Source organism: Podarcis tiliguerta (genome assembly GCF_965153285.1).
Source record: "Podarcis tiliguerta genome assembly, chromosome: 1".
Classification (NCBI taxonomy): Eukaryota; Metazoa; Chordata; class Lepidosauria; order Squamata; family Lacertidae; genus Podarcis; species Podarcis tiliguerta.
The window spans coordinates 69902349-69920789 of record NC_139534.1 but is presented as its reverse complement, the minus strand read 5'-3'; the positions used below and the strand labels follow the sequence as shown (position 1 = coordinate 69920789).

Genomic DNA, 18441 nt, shown 5'->3' with positions numbered 1-18441 from the left:
ACCAGGCAGCATGTAGGGTCCAGTTTTGCAGGCCACTTGATACCACTGAACCTAACAAAACTGTGAAGTCAATGGGAATGTCTGTGTATGCTTTGTTACCAAGCAGATAACAATGTGCTGATTTTCTACGTCTGCTTATAACTCCTTTGAGACATAGAAAGGAGGATTAAGTGCCCAGCTTATCAGCTGAGGAAAAATACTTACGATACCACTGTGTTAGTTGAGACAATATATTCTACTTCTTTGGTCCACGGGTTCATGAAACTGAACCAACAACTCCTCAGTGTAATAAAAGATCCGTCTTTGACTTTAAATTTGTAACAATTAGTATTAATTTTCTCTCTCGACTGTAAAACTGAAAGAAGGGGGAAATGGGACAAAAGTTAATATAAATGCACACTCCCTAGATAGTCTTGTGTGTTCATCACTTCCCATTATGTGCTCCTTCCCACTGTGGCAAATTTCCTACATATGCACTATTATAATTACAACATCAACTTAAAATTTTCCCATTATTCAATTTATCCAGGTTGTGCTCCCTAACCACTCTTTCTTAATAAAAAACAGAAATAAAGTCAGAAATTTTAAAAGTTTGGGATTAACCACCACCCCCTTGCATTTTTATTTTTTATTTTGCTTATTTTACCTTGTCGATGACATTCTGCAAGATGCACTATATCATCTTGATGAAAATATTCATAACACGAAGTACCTAGAAGTTCCTGTGGTAAATATGCCAGAATTGCAGTTGCCCTAAAATATAAAAGGTTGTTTAGCTTAAAAAAATAATACTTAGGCGAAAACTACTATATAAAAAAGGAGTGCCAACAGACCAGAAACAGATTGGCATGGCCTGCTCCTTTGCCTTCAAGGAGAAACTTTTACTGTCAGAGAGAAAGACTGCGAAAAACATGGGCCCTCACACTGAAGCTCTTTCCTCTCCCTTTTGTTGTCACAACCAATGCTAATTATTGGAACATGGTTTCAGAAAATCTGGCAGAGGGGTGGAGCAAAAGCATGCACTTAATGGATTTATTTAAATGGATTTATTTTAATAATAATAATAATAATAATAATAATAATAATAATAATAATAATAATAAATTTTATTTATATCCCGCCCTCCCCAGCCGAAGCTGTGCTCAGGGCGGCTAACAACAATAAACTACTTAATATTTCAAAAATCTCCAAGCAGTGTCCCAAAAGAGATATGTTGACCACAAATGGACAGGTGTACACAAGCACAATGCCACTGATTTCAATGGGCTTCAAATGCCTGTAACTGGATGTTGGATTTTGTGGTTACAGTCAAAACTCAGTCTATTAACAAATCAAGAAATTAAGTTCATGTATGTGCATACTTTTGGTACAGTGTTAAAAAAGGGGTGATAGCAAATGTGCATTGAGTGTGAGACCAAAGGTACAAAGAAATGTAAAATAAGAAGTGACAAAAATGTATATTATGTGAGAGATTATTCATGAAACCTTTTCTTTTCCACCTCTGCTCTGTAATCTGCATGTTATGATTTAGCTGCTAGTAATAGGATCTTCCTTCCTGTTGCCAGGACAGTAGGTTGGCATGGAAATCTCTTGCATGCAAATATATTTCTTCTGATATTCTATCAGTAGTTTTTAAGGTACCATCTGTTTTAGCATCTGTATTCCAGATAACTCTGGGGAGGCTTTGCCAAGTATTTTCAATTTAGCTATTGGCATAAAAGAGAAACTCACTTATGAAAGTACTCAAGGAAATAAATAAACATGATGAGCACCCCGAAGGTTAAAGATCCAAATAAGTTTCTGTCTTCCACTAAATCCAGATTAGCTCTTCCAGCTGCCAACTGGCTGAATAGATTATAGTCCAGAAAGCTAAAGGTTTATTTCCATACTACAATAAGGGATATAACTTCCCATGGTAACTTATTAACATTGGAGAACATTTTCCAGTTATTAGTTTTTACCATTTAATATTTAACTGGCAAGGGTTAAAATGGAAACACTACCAAATGAACGAATGTATAGCAATTCTCCAATGTATTCATATATTTAGAAATCCAAAGTGATATAATCCCTCCTTGCACAAAACTGAAAACATGTGAGAGCAGTAGCTCCAATATAGAAATGGATTGCGGCCCACAATGACGTTGCTCACTTCAGTAGAAGGCTACAAAGGTGGCATTTTGCTGTAACATTACAGAAAGCTTTCAACCAACGCTGAAATTGTAGTCGAGATTTTATTTTTGTGGCATGCCATGTTCTCTTTGGCATGCCAAAAATGAAGGGGGAAAGGGGTGCACAGCAAATATGCCACACAGCCATGCTAATTATTCAGTTACGACTGTGTAAAGTTCCTTCACCCTCAAAACAACCTTCACTTGCACCAAACAAAGAGTGAAAGGCAGGTTGTGCATCTTTGCATAAAAGAATCACATTTTTTCTTTTATATCCCTTTCTTAGCCTCCCTTCTAAATACTAACCAGGGGCATAGTTTGGTTTAATAAATCAAGTGTGAATGAATGATAATGCAACAAAAGTGGAAGCTTCATGTATTTTCTCTTTATCAGCAACCCCTTCTATTCCTCACCTTTTATAAAGTTAAAGTAAATTCAAAGGATTTAATTTGGGGAAGCCATGGGTATATTTTTACAACCCAGTGGGGGTAATTATGATCTTGTAAGGCTGAGATCTCTTGCACCTACTCTGGCCAGTCTCATCATTTAATTTATCAGTTTCTTCCCACAAGGAGTCTCAGAATGACTTATAAAAATAACATTCCATAATACAAATAATCTTAAAATCAAAAAGCAACGCTAAAAATAATCAAACCATAAACACAACACAAGCTCTCCCCCACAACGTAAGCATCCCTGCCAAAGACTAACCCTTTTAATTGTAATTTCTTTAAAACTGTTTTTAATGTTGCATTTTAAATGGTTGCTACCTGCTCTGGAGCCTTAGGATAAAAGGCAGGCAATAAGTTAACAATAACAACAAATGCAACAAGGGATAAATACACAATTGACCGGGAGAAATGTCTTTCCTGACACCCAAAAGATGCCAAGGCCTGGGGCTGGTGAACCTTCCTGAGAGCATTCCACAAATAGAGGGTCACCCCTGAAAAGGCCCTTTGGACTATTGGTGGAGGGGGCACACAGAGAAGGCCTCCAGTGTTTACCTCAAGCCCTAGATATAGGTAAAGTAGGTTCATAGTTTATTAATGTCTGGGCCATTGAAGACTTTGTGGGTTAAAATCAGCATTCTGAATTTGGTCCAGAAACAAATCAGTCAGATTGTGCTTTGTTTCCTGTGCTATGTTAGGAGGAAAGGAGATAATATGAGCACCATGGGGGGTTGTGGATTGCATCCCATTTTTCTAACCAAAAAGTTTAATTATTATTCATCAAACTAGGTGTCAATATTCTTGAGCAACAAATGATTACATTTATGCCACAGGAATTCTGCCTTTTAGGGTGAGAAGTAATTTAGAGTCACAAACTGTGGATACATAATTGCTCCAAAAGTACTTTGCAATTATTTATTTTCATAACTAATATTATTGCTGTTCTGAATAAAAACATTAGTAGGTAAAAGAATAAACTTAAGTCAACAGACCATTGTCCTGATAGCATAAATTAAAGAAGTTGTTCTTACCTCTGGTCTACAAATACAAATTTCCCATCAATTGCATGCCGAGAAACATATTCTGTCGGTTTAACCCTGATCTCTCCATTTACTGGTTGAGGAACTACATGAGGATGTAACCGTCCAATTGCAACGAGACAGCTTAAATTACAGCCTTCATTATCAGGCTCATTGTCTTCGTCTAGTCCCATTTTTGTTGGTGGCCAGCTTTTTAAATATCCTGTGCTATGGATAGTGCAAAAGCTTTTCCGGTCTGCTACAAAAGAAAATAAGGTTTATGTCATCAGTACTGCATTGGTGGGAAAACGGCAGCTTGGGGTTCAGGCACATGAAACATCTGGCATCTTAAGCATTCAACTTCTGAAGAGCTGTACAATGTGCAACAGGCTGTATGTATGCAGACTTCCATGCATATGCAGTGGTGCCCCGCAAGACGAATGCCTCGCAAGACGGAAAACCCGCTAGACGAAAGGGTTTTCCGTTTTGGAGGTGCTTCGCAAAACGAATTTGCTATGGGCTTGCTTCGTAAGACGAAAATGTCTTGCGATTCCTGGGGTTTTTCCCCCCTCCCCCCCCTTTTCCCAAGCCCCTAAGCCGCTTAACAGCTGATCTAAGCCGCTTATCAGCTGATCTAAGCCGCTAATAGCCTTTTAGCAGCTAAGCCGCTAATCCCTTAAGCCTTTAATAGCCGCTAATAGCCGCTAAACCGCTAATAGTGCTAATAGCGCTAATCCGCTAATGGGGTTGCTTCGCAAGACGAAAAAAACCGGAAGACGAAGAGACTCGCGGAACGGATTCTTTTCGTCTTGCGAGGCACCACTGTGCTTGGTCCAGGACCAGGAGTTCTTGGTTTCTTCAGGGCTCCCATAAAGTATGGGAGCCCTGAAGAAACCAAGAACTCCTGGGTTGGGCAGGGAGAGGATCAAGAAGGTGCTACAGCAGTGCTGAGCAAAGACATCTGCCAAAGTGGTATCAGGCAATTTTTGGATCATCATCTTAGTCAGCAGCTGGTAGTTTTAGCTGACCATACACCAGAGATCCATGAAGAGTCTGCAGGAAAAGCTCCTCATGGGGGGCTCCAGAAGGGTCATGCAGTGGGTTCCAAGAAGCCACTGCTGTTTTATGGCCCACCATAGGTAGCAATATCAGGTTCCCATTAGCAGAGTCCAGCTCTTGTACACCTACCTAGTTGTTATCATGGACCTTCAGAAGAGGACATGTGCTGCCTTGTTAATAAGAAAATCAGACTACACACCCCATTCTGACAGTATGTGTAATGCACACTGCTTCAGTAGAATTTTTTGATATGTTGAGAAAATGGTCATTTTAAAAAACTAAGCTTTTTTAAAAAATAAGTTTCATGTGAATGAACTCCTCACTGGTTTGCAGTCTAGATCTTCTTGAAAGATGAACTCATTTAATTATTAAATTATGCAATCCCCTCAGTATCCAGAGTTACCAACATTTCAAGTGTTTAGAACATAGGATCATTCTGATTATGCGCTTCCAAAGTGCAGTTTTATTTTAAAGATATTGATTTTCGAAGCTGAGTCCATTATGATGAACTTGGCCGGTTCAATCTTTCTCCTTAAAAATATCCATTGCCGTTACACTTAAGATTGCCAAATAATTTTATTTCCAAGCAAGGGCAACATAATCTGATCAATACAGGAAAAGGAAGAGAAGGACTCCTGCTGGGTATGTCAACTTTGCTACTTTGTAAGTCAGGTGGACAAGCTTGCCATAGAATCCTCAATACATCCAATTTAGACAGTTTACTTTGAATTTCCGGGGCATGGTTGTGATACTGGCTTTCTATCTGTAGTAGGTGAAGCACAACCTTTCTGTCTTTGTAAAATGGTTAAGATATCAATGTCAATGGGCTGGACAGGGGTGGAGGAAGGGGGGTGCTGTGGGTGAGGGCCGCCCCAGGTGTCACCACTGAGGGGGGTGACAAAGTGCTGGGTGGCACTCACTGTGGGGCCTGCAGTGCACCTGAGCCACACAACTCTCCCGGGAGAGACGCAGTGGCTTGGGCACGTGCCTGCTGCCTCCCTCCAGCTGTAGGGCGGCTGAGTGGGAGGAGGCAGGCAGACTCTGGGGGCCTCAAGGTGCGCCCCGCCCCTATGGGCTGTTCACCCCACCCTCACACTGCCCCATTGTGCGGCTCCTGCCACCCCTTGGCATGCTGTCCCAGGCGCCTGAGCAACTTCCTCTGCCAATGGGGCTGGAGCCAGGGACTCCTTCCGAATTCATAGAAGGAACTGCTATCTTGCTGCAATTCTCAGGGGAGGGAAGACATATTTCCCTGATTTCCCTTTTCTCTGAAGCTCCCTGTATCTCTTCCCATCCACCTTTGGAGGGCAACCAACACCCTAGAGCACAGTTTCAGGGGACACAGGGGGAAGGACGAATCAGAGAAAATTACACGTTTTGTCATCTTTGGCTCTGAATGCAGTTTGCTATCAACAATTTAAATGTTATGTCTACAAACTATATTCTGACCTCACTAGCAACTTGACTTGCGTCACCAAACATATACTATTTGAGAGCAAAAAGTCTTAGAAACTCTTAAGATAATTGACTGTTTTTAGCAATAGCATTATTCCAATGTTATTATTTCAACTATTTGTGGACTCAAAAGTCATGGAAGGACTGGAAGCGAAATCTCTTTTTCCAAATGATGCTTTATGTAGCCAGTGCAAATCTGATCCCATATGCAAAACCTATGAATTGCTTCATAAGGTCAGAAACTGTAAGCCAGTGGGAGTCAGGTTTCTTCTTTATTTTTTCACATAGTTACAACTTTGCAGGGTCTTATTTGATCTCAGATAAACAGCTTAAATGGGAGAAATGAACCAAAATTATTTTTCTAGATTCATCAAGGCATACTACAGGTACCTTTCTTTTTAGAACAGGTGGAAGGAAAGTCTTTATCTTCTACTTTCACGGATGGTCTGTTGCATTTCATCCTACAAAAGAACGAACGTCTTGCTCCAGAGCATAGTCGCGATGGTCCAGGCGTTATATCTGTTTTAACTGGAAGTCCAGCTGCAGTGGAGTGAAAGAACACAAATCCAAAATGGTGAATCTGGCTTGGCTTTAAATTTCTATTTTCAAATATACAGATCTGTAACTAGATAGTTTGTATCCATGAACATAACTCAACAGAATGAATGGAGACAAAAGCAAAGTTCTGCATTCAGGGAAAGCAATTATGGGATTGGAAATACTTGGCTTAGCAACAATACATATGAAAAGGATAATGGAATTTCAGTCGATTACAGGCCAAACATGAGTCAGGAGTGTGAAACTGCTGTAAAAAGGGCCAGTGTGATTTCATGCTTCCTGAGTTGAACCACAGTTTCCAAGTAACAAAAGGTAATAGTTCCACTTTATTTTGCACTAGCCTAAAATCATTAGGACCTGTGAACTAGCCTGTGGAGCTCAATGAACATTCCAGTCACTCACTTTTCGCATCTATGAGCCTTTCCCGTGGTGCAGTATCAGAAGAAGAAAGTTGTTCCTTAACTTTGGCAATATCTTTAGGATGAAGGTAGTCAAATAAACTCTGACCAATCAGATCATTCTGCCAATAAAGAATGTTAACAACCAATTAAATTATTACAGACATGCAAGAAAAACTGTTAATAGCATTTTTGTAACATTTCAATTAACTGATATTTTAAATGAATGAAAACAATACAGTTTTTGTAAACTGAAATATTTCACTTCAACCCATAAAATAAAACAGACAACAATATTCTTAGCTTAAGCACAGAGTCATCTACATCTACCACTGAGTTGAACAAAATATGTTACAAGGCTCTGTTCTACGTCTTAAGAAAAACAAAATATACCTGACTATAGTTGAGGATCTTGAAGACTGATTCTGAAACAAACAGTATTTTGCCTCTGTCACAGCCCACAACGAAGAGAAAACCATCTGCAGCCTAATTGGGAAACACAGGACGGCCACTTTGTTATAGTGTGTTATTTGCACATTGTTAAAATTATTCACAACATGCAGTTGAATTTCGGTGACCAAACACTTTGCATTTAAATGTAACTAGATTAGCACACGGCAAAAAAATTCAGTGGAGACTTGAGTATGGCGACACTATTTTTTAAATAATAATGCCAGAAATTGGCAAGGCAAAATGGCTGGATGTCATTGGTAAATGTCTATTTGTAAAGGATAACATTCAGTCACACCTAAGCAATTATTTAAAAACCACCTTACTGCACTTGATCTTTTCTTTTTAAAAAACATTTCTTTAGGGAAATTTCCAAAAACTGCAGGGGGTGACGTGGGGGGTGGGGTGGAGAGTAAGGGGTCATCTAATCTTCCTCTTCTCGCTCTAACAAAACCTTTGTCAGGATCTTAAGAGTCTGCCAGGAGCTGTTCATGTGTGTGGGTGGGAAAGGCCATAGAAGCAGGGGAGGCAAAAATGACTCACTTTCATTGGGCTGTTGCCAGCAATCTTTCCAAAGGGGCTTCTAGGAAACCAGGAGAAAAGGAATTGCTGGAAATAGGCTAGATTAATGCAAGGCAGACTCCAGAACATTATTCTTGTGGAGTATCTTACCAGACACTTGGAAAGGGGTCATATGCATGCAAAACAAAGAATGAAAATACTGCTTGAAGATCTTGCTAGATCTTCTCACCACATTAGAGAGGGGAGGAGGGAAGAGGTTGTCTTACACCACAAGATGGCACCCCTTTATCGCTTGGTTTATACCTCTTATCTGACCATGATGAATCTCACCATGGGAGAGAGTTGGGTTCCTTTTACTGATGCCTTTCTCTAAAGTTTCATAGGAGATGTTCTCTTCTGATCTTAAAAAGAGGGTTATAAATCCTACTTAATTTCACTGGAGTGCTTGTCCATATGGAAGCATACAGACTCAAGCCTGAACATTTGTATCAGTTGCACACCAAAGCTGCTTCGACAGGGCAGAGACTCGGCATTCGTCTACCAGAGGGTAAAACCTGCAGGGCAGTCAGATCAAATTTGCAGAATGCAAATGAGATTTTGAAGATTTGTGGCAACCTATGAAACAGAGCATTTTTATGTTGTATAGGATACTACTGGATACCATGTTTCTACCGACAGGTAAGCAGATGGGCTTTATTACTGTAATTCACTGAAACAGCATGGACACCCCAAATTTAATAAATATCAAGTCAGTTTCCACTAAGTTTTAAATATCACACGTTGCCATAAAAAAAAAACCACCTTGAACCTGACAAGAAATTATAGTCAGTGTCATCCTTCACATGCACTTCAAGCAAAATCAGAGGTTCCCTATTCAATACAGAATACATTGTTGCCAGAAGAAAACACTGGAGTGGGGTGAATAGACCATCAAAGATCATCAAAGAATCAAAGGCCATTTTCTAGAAACCAAGGTGCTTCATCTCCCTTTAGCATTTCTGCTCAGGAAACAAATTAGTCAACCTCAAAACAGTAGAGCATTATGAATTATATAATCACTTTTTGTAGTCCCTGCTAATTTAATATCATTTTTTTGGTTTACTGGCTACTAATCCAGAGTTTCATGTTACTGGGAAGCTTAATCAACACTATATTGGGGTTAGCACAGTGTGCTCATAACAGGCAGACAGCGACTTGCTGGTAAGTCCATTGGTTTAAAAAGGGCTGAAGCAGGGGGTTTTTTTCTGGAAAAAGAGGTGCCAAAACTCACCATGAACACCTCCCTTGCTCTCTTATAATGACAATGGCGCCCACCTGAGAGGTGCAGAAAATGAGTTCTAGTACGTTCCAGCTGAAGAAAGCCCTGGGCTGAAGCTTTTGCATATAGCATGCATCTCCTACACTGGAGGAATTTATGGTTGCAGTGTCTGGTATAAGAGAACTCCACAGTACATGAAAACGCCACCACACTTACAAGAATCTTCTCTTTCATTGCACACTATACATGCTTTCATGTATCTGAAGTTAACACATACCCTAAGAATAAGATGTTTTAGTTCATCATCTGACAAAAAGGCAGGTTTGTAGTTTGCTTCTGTATATGGGTTTGTGGCACCTTAAAGGCAAAGGGAAGAAAAGTAATTATTCTTTGAGTAAATAAACCAGTTGTGCGAGGTGCAGAAGGGGTTACATTCTATTTGCACAACTATTTTCAGTGTCCCTAGTCTGTTTTCTAGTAATGCTTAGAATGATGCCTCAAATACTAAAAACCAAGTAGACGCTGCTCCCAAAAGATACTATGAGAGCAGCAATTTCTTTCTATTCAGAAACTTACAAACCTTTTACCAATAAAGGTTGGCATGATAAAATATCTATTTTGTATCTTTTACTGGTATGAAAGCACCTTTAACAAATCTGTAGATCACATGGTGCAAGCTAGTTCAAATCTCACTTCAGTCAAAATCTCACAAGGTGCCCTCAGGTAAACTGCTGCTCTTTCATTCTCCCATCTAAAATAATACTAATCTACTTAACCACAATGGTGTAAGCAATACTGAAATAATAAGTGCAAAGTGCTTTCACTGCTCCATCACACCAACATTTCCCCTGGTTTTTAAGTTCCACAAGTAACCTCTCTAACTACACAGGTTGTTTTAAAATTTACCTCTTAACGTCTTCATGTGCTGAACAGCCATTCTCAGTACCGTAAGTTTATCTAGTTTTCTGGACATAGCATTGCATGTTGGCACTAAAGAGGCCAATTCATCGATAAAACTGTTCATCTTATCACGACGTCTTTTTTCAATCTGACTGTGAGCCTCCCTAAGTGATAATGAAATAAGGATCATGACATTTCAGGTATCCAGAGTTACATCACAAATCTTAATTGCTTTTGTGAAAAAAGAGACAGGATTGCTTACATTATCAGTTATCAGGAGATAAACCTTTATTTACTTTACATTGGCTACATAATGAAGAAATGAAACAAAGTAAACAGGAGGATGAAAGCTGATGAGTAAATTGAGGGAAACCAACTATAAATGAGGATATAAAGGTAAAGGGTAAAGGTACCCCTGCCCGTACGGGCCAGTCGTGTCCGACTCTGGGGTTGTGCGCTCATCTCACTCTAGAGGCCGTGAGCCAGCGCTGTCCGCAGACACTTCCGGGTCACGTGGCCAGCGTGACGAAGCTGCTCTGGCGAGCCTGTACCAGCGCAGCACATGGAAACGCCGTTTACCTTCCCGCTAGTAAGCGGTACCTATTTATCTACTTGCACTTAGGGGTGCTTTCGAACTGCTAGGTGGGCAGGAGCTGGGACCGAAAGACGGGAGCTCACCCCACCACGGGGATTCGAACCGCCGACCATGTGATCGGCAAGTCCTAGGCACTGAGGTTTTACCCACAGTGCCACCCGCGTGGGTAAAATGAGGATATAGTCTTGGTCATGTAAAGGGAAAAAAAGAAGTCAAGAATCACTGCAATTATCTGAAATGAATTATTTTAGTTTAGACAACAACCCTGAGCCTCGGGTATGCCTGCCTGCAGGAAAACAGACAGACCATTTCAGAGGAGCTTTCAAGCCATTTCACACACAAGATCATCCAACTGCAAGAACACTCAATTTGTCTGGCAATCAAATTCTAAATTGGACTTCCACGCAGCATGAAGGAGAGGCTTCACCGGAAAGATGCTGAATGGGTAATGCTCAGTGATGATCATATAGGTGTTGCAGTGTGTGTGATGCACAAGCACCCACAGATTCTAGGGACCCACCAAACTCAAAAACCTTAAATGATCATATAGGTCAGGTGCGTATTGCAAAATATTTTGATGAGTCTACTCATCAAATATTTGAAAATATGTAAAGTTAAAAATGTAATTGTTCTAATATAACTTTGCCATGCCAATAAATACAATGCATGAATATGTATTTATAATTTACATATATTCTGAAGATATGTACTTCATAGTTAATTAAATGTCCTTTTTGCATAAGAGTGTTTCATATCCTGTAAGAAAGGTACATCACTGTATTGAATCTTAGTGATGCTGATCTTGAAAAGTATGGGATGAACCTGAGCCTGCACTCCTAACTCAATTATCATATTGTTTAACATTTTTGGAATCTGAACCCAACATAAGGTCATGGTCTCAAACTCTGAAGTGATTCTATGATTTGCTGTAGCTAACATTATTGTAAGACAAGTGGCGTAGCGTGGGGGGTGCAGGGGGGCCTGCCGCACCGGGCGCAACATCTGGGGGCGCGCGCTCGCACTCGCAGCTCTCTGCCCCTACCTGGCTCACTCACTCTCTCTCACTGCAGTGCTGGCTGTGCGAATCCGAGCCGAGCCGCCAGGTCGCCGCCCACTGTGGAGGGGAGGGTGCCAGGCCTGCGGTGCGGTGTGGTGCGGAGAGAGAGCGAGGGACTATCTGGGGGAGGGACAGTGCAGCGGGGGGGGGGGGCGCAAATTACTTGCCTTGCCCCGGGTGCTGACAACCCACGCTACGCCACTGTGTATGTGTTTAATTCACATCTATTATACGTGGCACATTTATTACTTGTATAAATCTCTCTGTCATATTGCGTTAAATACTTCATAATTAGCTAAGTCTTTAACTTCATCCACAATCTATAAACTGGAAACACTAAGGAAGCACAAACTGCAGGGCTTGAAAATTATCCTTGTTAGTGGGAACTATATGGGATGCACTGACAGAAGACAGAAATGTTGTAATCTCTGGATCAAAAAATGAAATGGCTTTTTAATATAACCTAATACACTCATTTCTCATGAGTGTAGGAGCATAATTTTCTATTAAAGAAATAAAAATCCATTATAGGAACACATCCAAAAGGCCTTTATGGATCACATCATAAGCTCACTCACTGTTCACGGAGTTGAAATAAAGACTCATTGTTTTACCTTGCATTTTTTATTCTGCCTTGCTGGTCTGTATATTCCAACCTAGCAGAGAACAAAAGTGATACAAATCAAGTCGAGACAGCAATATAATCTTTGCCATGAGACAAGGTGAGGAAGAAAGATGCTTTTCAAATAAATCTATACCCAAAGCCCACTTGAATATGTAGAACTAACTGCACAATGCTTTGGATCACAGCCACTTACATTTCAGAAGGATCCCAACTACGCATTTTCTCACCAAGGTGAGGATTTCTATTTCATCTAGGTGTTATATTAAGACTTGATCTTCCAGTAGGATTACCCCAGTCCTTGTATACTCTCCAGATTCTCACAGACCTCAATTACACTCCACATCTCCTTATCTCACTCTCTAGAATTATCCGAGCTTTACTTTGAATACACTTATTTTTCAAGATGCACAATCAATTCAGCAATGATGCACAAATAAATACCTTCCATGTTGATCATCTTTATCTGTGTCCATACCTTCGCTACAAAACCAGAACAAAAGAAAAATCAACATGGTGAAAATGCAGCAGAATTTGCTTCAATGATCCTCACTCCCACACCTTGCTAAAACATAAGCATTTACACAAGTAAAAACAGATGGTGTGCTGCAGCAGCATTCATTATATCTATATTTTCTGAAAATAACCAAGATAAAAAATGGGCTGTTGAATGGCCATGAGCAGACATTCACCTCCACCCCACATTTAAATGTATCCTTGGAACTTGGCCATCCTTTGTAATGCATTGATATATCCACCTAATTTAAAAGAAACAGCAGCTAACTTTAGAAGGTGGGTACATTAAGGACTATCTAGTTAAACACATGAGCCTGGTTCAGGCATTTCTCTCCACACAACTGATATAGTGCAGCAAGTGACAAGGGGCCATATGCCCCGTCTCCCCATCATGCTTCACAATGTCCCCTTCTCAACACTGTACATGAGCTGTAGGAGCATCTACAGAATATGTATAGGCTACCACCATGATCTGGAACCCTATATGCTCTCATGGGGGTGGCCTATGTGCATTTGGCGTAAGATACCTACAGGCCCACTGTCTCTTCTCCACAAGATTTCTATCATCTGATGAGAAATGCCTGCACAGGACTGGCCTGCCACTGAAAATGGAGAGCCATTTCCCCCTCAGCTAGCTCTTTCTACATTTGAGGAGAGAGCGTCGAGGGTGCAATGCTAATCATACAACAGGAATCCAAGTACTTTCCCAAGAGCTTTTTTCTTTAAAAAGGCATTTTATCAGAATCATAAACTTTGCTTACTAGTGACTAGCCAGATAAACAATAGTTAATATAGACTGTGCTTGAAAACAATCATATTTTTTCTCTTGCAATTATTTTACACAGTGAGCATTGTAACAAGGCCCCCCTTTCCCCATATGATGTTTGTACTTACTCAAAAGAAAAGCCATCGAGTCTGAAAAGAGAGAAAAATATTGTTCAATTTATACTAAATGATGTACCTTGAGAAGATTTTTATTAAAAATCTGATCCTCCTGTCTAATGTTTCAGTAGGATACTTGCATTTGCAAACATAGGTATAGGTCTGTTCTATTCACACACAACTTTTATTTATTTATATTTCTTTCACAAAAGTTATATACTGCTTGTTTGCGGGGAGGACACCTCAAAGTGGTATACAAAAAACCCCCAATAAAATTATCAATAAGAATTAACAACAATAAGTTAAGACTTTTGAAAAAGTTGAAATATTTTATTTATTTCATAATATTTTGTTTCAGGTGGACACCTAAAGAAAGCAATGTGTGAACAAAATGCGCTTGGGGCCTGACAAAACATCTCTGAACTTTTTCTGAAAGCAGAACTAGAATAATGAGCAAAGAATTGAATCATATTTTCAGCTTTAATTCAACTTACAAGTAAAGACTTGTTTATTAAATAATACAACAAATAATACCCCTATAAATGCAAATATTTGGGATAAGAATTCATTGTGCCACGTTTACAAAGCAGTCATTATTTATGTAAATGAAAGTCCATTGTCCCCCAAAACTCAATTCTCTTCAAAAGAGTGTATTTGTGATTTCCCATGAATTAATAGATCACTGTAGGAAATTTTTTACAGGTTGAAAAACACCTCATCTATTTCCACTATTTCTGGAAGGAAAACGGACTCCAAATAAAAATGGAATTTGAACAACAGGCACAGCTGAAAGGTTATACTAATAGGAAATGCACTTACTGATAATCAGTAGAACTGCCTTTCCTTTTCCTATTACAATCCATTCCTGAAGAGTTAAGAGAACTAGAGATTAGGTCAGTGGGGCCTGGTGACATAAAATCACTGATTGTAGAAGAAATGTCCATCCTTTGGTCAGCCATTGGATTGTCTAGAATTACCACAAAAAGAAGAAGAAAAGAAGCACAGGAAATTGGTTTACCGAATGGCTACACCACAAGAATAGTTAATGGGTTCACATAGCCCCTGCTATCCCTAAGAGTTAACTTCATTACAATAATTTCTCACCTCAGCCCACAACAATTCTATTAAGTATAATAAGAAATCGTTTCCCCTATTCTACTGGAAGGAATAGATAAGAAATGCCATTCAGTATCAGAAATAATGTCTATCCTGGTGTTCCTGAAAAGCTCACAAGAGAGGTAAGATAGAGACAGCCATTTTGTTTGTTCCCAGTCAAAAGTACATGGGGTTCCGAACTTGGATGTTCCATGAAGACTAATCACCATAATCCTTTGAGATTTTTTACAGACTGTTTTTAATGTCATCATGCCAAGATCATCTAAGTACTCTACTGCTGAACAGAGCGGTTATGCCCAGGTCCACGTCTAACACTCTTGCCACTGGGACCATGGCTGAAGCTTACAATTTCAATTCGAGTAAAGAGAAAGGTGACTCTAATAACAGTTTTGCTATGTTTTGTTTAGTCTTCAAAGTGCTACAGTACTCTTTGTTAAACTAAAGCTGTAGCCAACAAGATTGCTCTGAAAAACTAATTGTCATGTAATTTCCTGGTCACTTCTGAATGTATAGCAGCTGACGCTGCATCATGTGCTCATATTCCTAAAACACACCATGGATATCAAGTTCTTGAAATGTTATATGAAGCCTAGAATTGATACATTTAAAAAAAGATAAAAAGTGATGGGACTTTATTTGAGAGGATGGCAAGACATCTGTAAAATACAGGCAAATGATAAAGAGTTGGGGAAAGAGAAAGGTAGAAAGCAAAGAAATTTCTCCATGGAAAAAGAGCTGCAAAAGGTTCAAGTAACTTAAAAGGGGAAAGAGGTGGGGCAATATAATTAGTTTTCAATTATGGTTTTGCGTAATAAGCATTTTTAGAGTTCTTAAGTGTTCAACAAACAAAGCAGTCCACTCTTATTTCCATCTTTGTGAAATATAGTAAAAGTATATAGAAACACAAGCCAAAAGCACCGAAACCTCGATGGCTGTTCCTACCTGTAGACTTGATTTCTGGAATCTTAGATCCACTCTGGAAGGATGTGCACTCCTGCTGCCAGTGCAAAGCAGCCAATCACCTTAACCCTCCTTTCATTTCCTCCAGCTTTGTTTCTCAGCAGCTTCCAAATGCCTGGGTTGTAGGAAACAAATATCACACTGTCAATTTCCTTTATTACATCACCAGATATATTCTTCTGATGCTTTTAAAAAAATGTTCAAGGTGACAACTAATTAACATTGTTCAGTTCAAAGGGTCCACACCTTAATCTGCTAGGAAACATTCCACTTCTTTATATCAGAATCAGGTGAGAGGGTGGCAGTGGTGAACTGATGCCTCGACTCAGTAATGGCCTGCATGAAGGCTAACGTACTGAAGCTCAATCCAGACAAGAGAGAGGTGTGCAGAGTTGGCCTTCAGTGGTGACATTCTGTCAACTTTGGATGGGGTTGTATTCCCCATGAAGAAGCAAGTTTGTAGTTTGGAAAAGCATTTACGTCAAACTGATACTGTGGGTGGTCAAAATACCATCCATGAGATGTACCAGGTCTGGCACTTTCTAGGCAGATATAGTTACATCAGATTTATCAGAGGTGTCGTAACACCCAGGCTGTAATACTGTAATGCATTACACAGTACATGAGGCTGGCAAAGACAGCTCAGAAATTTCAGTTGGTTCATAGCAGGGGAGGAAATGGCCGTTCTGACAATTAACAGCATCTTAAAAAAATCTGCACTGCACTAATTTAAGGTGTTGAGTTTAACATTTTAATCTCTAAATGGCTTGAGGCCCTTTTGTCCCATAGGAACCCACCCCAAATGACCCCTCCTGCAAATACCCCTTGCCAGAAAGGGGAAAAGGCTTTTTTGTTTGTATGTGATGTCAGCCTGGAATGCTCTTCCCATAATAGGTGAAGGAAACATTTATATCATTTGAACACAATCAAGCCCATTCTGTTCTTCAAGACTTTGCCCACCTCCCCCAACCTGCTGCCCTCCAAACGTTTTGAACCACAACACTCATCACCCCCAACCACTAGTCATGCTGGCTAGAACTGATGGGAGCTGTAGCCCAGAACATCTGGAGTGCAATAGTGGTTTAAGTGTTTTTTAAAGATTTGAGAGCTTTCTGTTTATTAAATATTGCTGCTGCAGTAGATGAATTTTAGGTGAGTTTTATGGATTCTGTTTTAAGCTTTATAAACTTTGCTCATTTATTGGTTTTGCTTGCTGCCTGATATTATGTTTATCCTAGTTCTGTTTCTGCTTATGTATTGTTTCAGCAGAAAAGCATATACAGTGGTACCTCAGGTTAAGTACTTAATCCGTTCCGGAGGTCCATTCTTAACCTGAAATTTCTGTTCTCATCCTGAAGCAAAGTTCTTAACCCGAGGTACTATTTCTGGGTTAGCAGAGTCTGTAACCTAAAGCATATGTAACCTGAAGCGTATGTAACCCGGGGTACCACTGTATTTTAAACAGATACAAACATACATAGTAGTCAGGAATACAGACACATAAGCATGTCTGTCATTACGCAGCCCCAAATGCTGACTCTCTTTACACCAAATAAAGACGAATGAAATAATCAGTTAAACCAAGAGACCATAAACAAAATCCACCCCTCACATCCATGCATCATGGCACTGGATGATGACTATTCATAGTTCAAGGCAAAGTCAAACAAAATTAAATGTATCTTCAGGCTGGCGTCTGATTGTATGGCCCAGTCTGAAATTATGTACAAGGATGTGTGCTCACATACACAAACTCCCCACCCCCATTAATTTCAACAAATGGAACAGCTCCATGCACACAAAGGAAGGCCATGCAGAGCTACTGTGAATGAGGAACTCATGTGCAGCCTTGCAACTATATTGGCAAAACTTTTTACTAACTCACAAGTCTCAGCATGCCTGTGCCAGGCACTTTCAACAGCCTGAACAAGTACCAACCCTTTCCCAACTTACAAAAGTTTCTCAGCCTGGTTACTTCCTTGGTGGAGACTCTTATAGATAGGTGACTGGGCAACTGCCAGGCCCCTAACCTAACCTAACCTATGTATGTACAGAAGCTCTCCTGTGTGGACTGGAACATAATTGGGTGTCAGTACTGAAATGAAGCACACACACAGCCAAACATTAGATTGAGGCACTTTCCATCTGCTTACAGATGGCTTCTCAGCCCCATTTTGGGAACCTCCTTTTCACTCAGCCCCTCATCCCATTCAACAACATTTCCTGACCTCCAGGAAAGATGGAGTGGGGAAGCTTAATTCCTTCAGCCCATCTCTGTGCACTTTACTCTGTATCCAACCCAAAGAAGCGTACTATGCAAACCACCTGTGGTTCAATATTTACATGTTCACAAAACACAATTTTTTCAATAACTTCTAATTAAAATGTAATTTTACTACTTAGCCTCCTGCTCTCAGTGTTAGCATTGCTTTTTGTATGTTGCCTTACATAATT

The 18441-nt window shown here is 39.9% G+C and overlaps 1 protein-coding gene across 1 annotated transcript in view; it reads right to left on the bottom strand.

The window, feature by feature from the left end:
• BMAL1 (basic helix-loop-helix ARNT like 1) overlaps nucleotides 1-18441 on the bottom strand; it is a 44632-nt gene that overhangs the window by 9196 nt on the left and 16995 nt on the right. The window contains exons 2-14 of the mRNA XM_083419630.1: nucleotides 15970-16102; nucleotides 14731-14878; nucleotides 13924-13944; nucleotides 12958-12996; nucleotides 12506-12547; nucleotides 10246-10403; nucleotides 9617-9696; nucleotides 7503-7595; nucleotides 7114-7231; nucleotides 6544-6693; nucleotides 3652-3898; nucleotides 647-753; nucleotides 205-355 (exon numbers count right to left, since the gene is read on the bottom strand). Of these exons, the coding sequence (XP_083275756.1) occupies nucleotides 205-355; nucleotides 647-753; nucleotides 3652-3898; nucleotides 6544-6693; nucleotides 7114-7231; nucleotides 7503-7595; nucleotides 9617-9696; nucleotides 10246-10403; nucleotides 12506-12547; nucleotides 12958-12996; nucleotides 13924-13944; nucleotides 14731-14870 (1346 nt within the window). The 5' untranslated portion in view covers nucleotides 14871-14878; nucleotides 15970-16102. The remainder of the gene's footprint in view (nucleotides 1-204; nucleotides 356-646; nucleotides 754-3651; nucleotides 3899-6543; nucleotides 6694-7113; nucleotides 7232-7502; nucleotides 7596-9616; nucleotides 9697-10245; nucleotides 10404-12505; nucleotides 12548-12957; nucleotides 12997-13923; nucleotides 13945-14730; nucleotides 14879-15969; nucleotides 16103-18441) is intronic.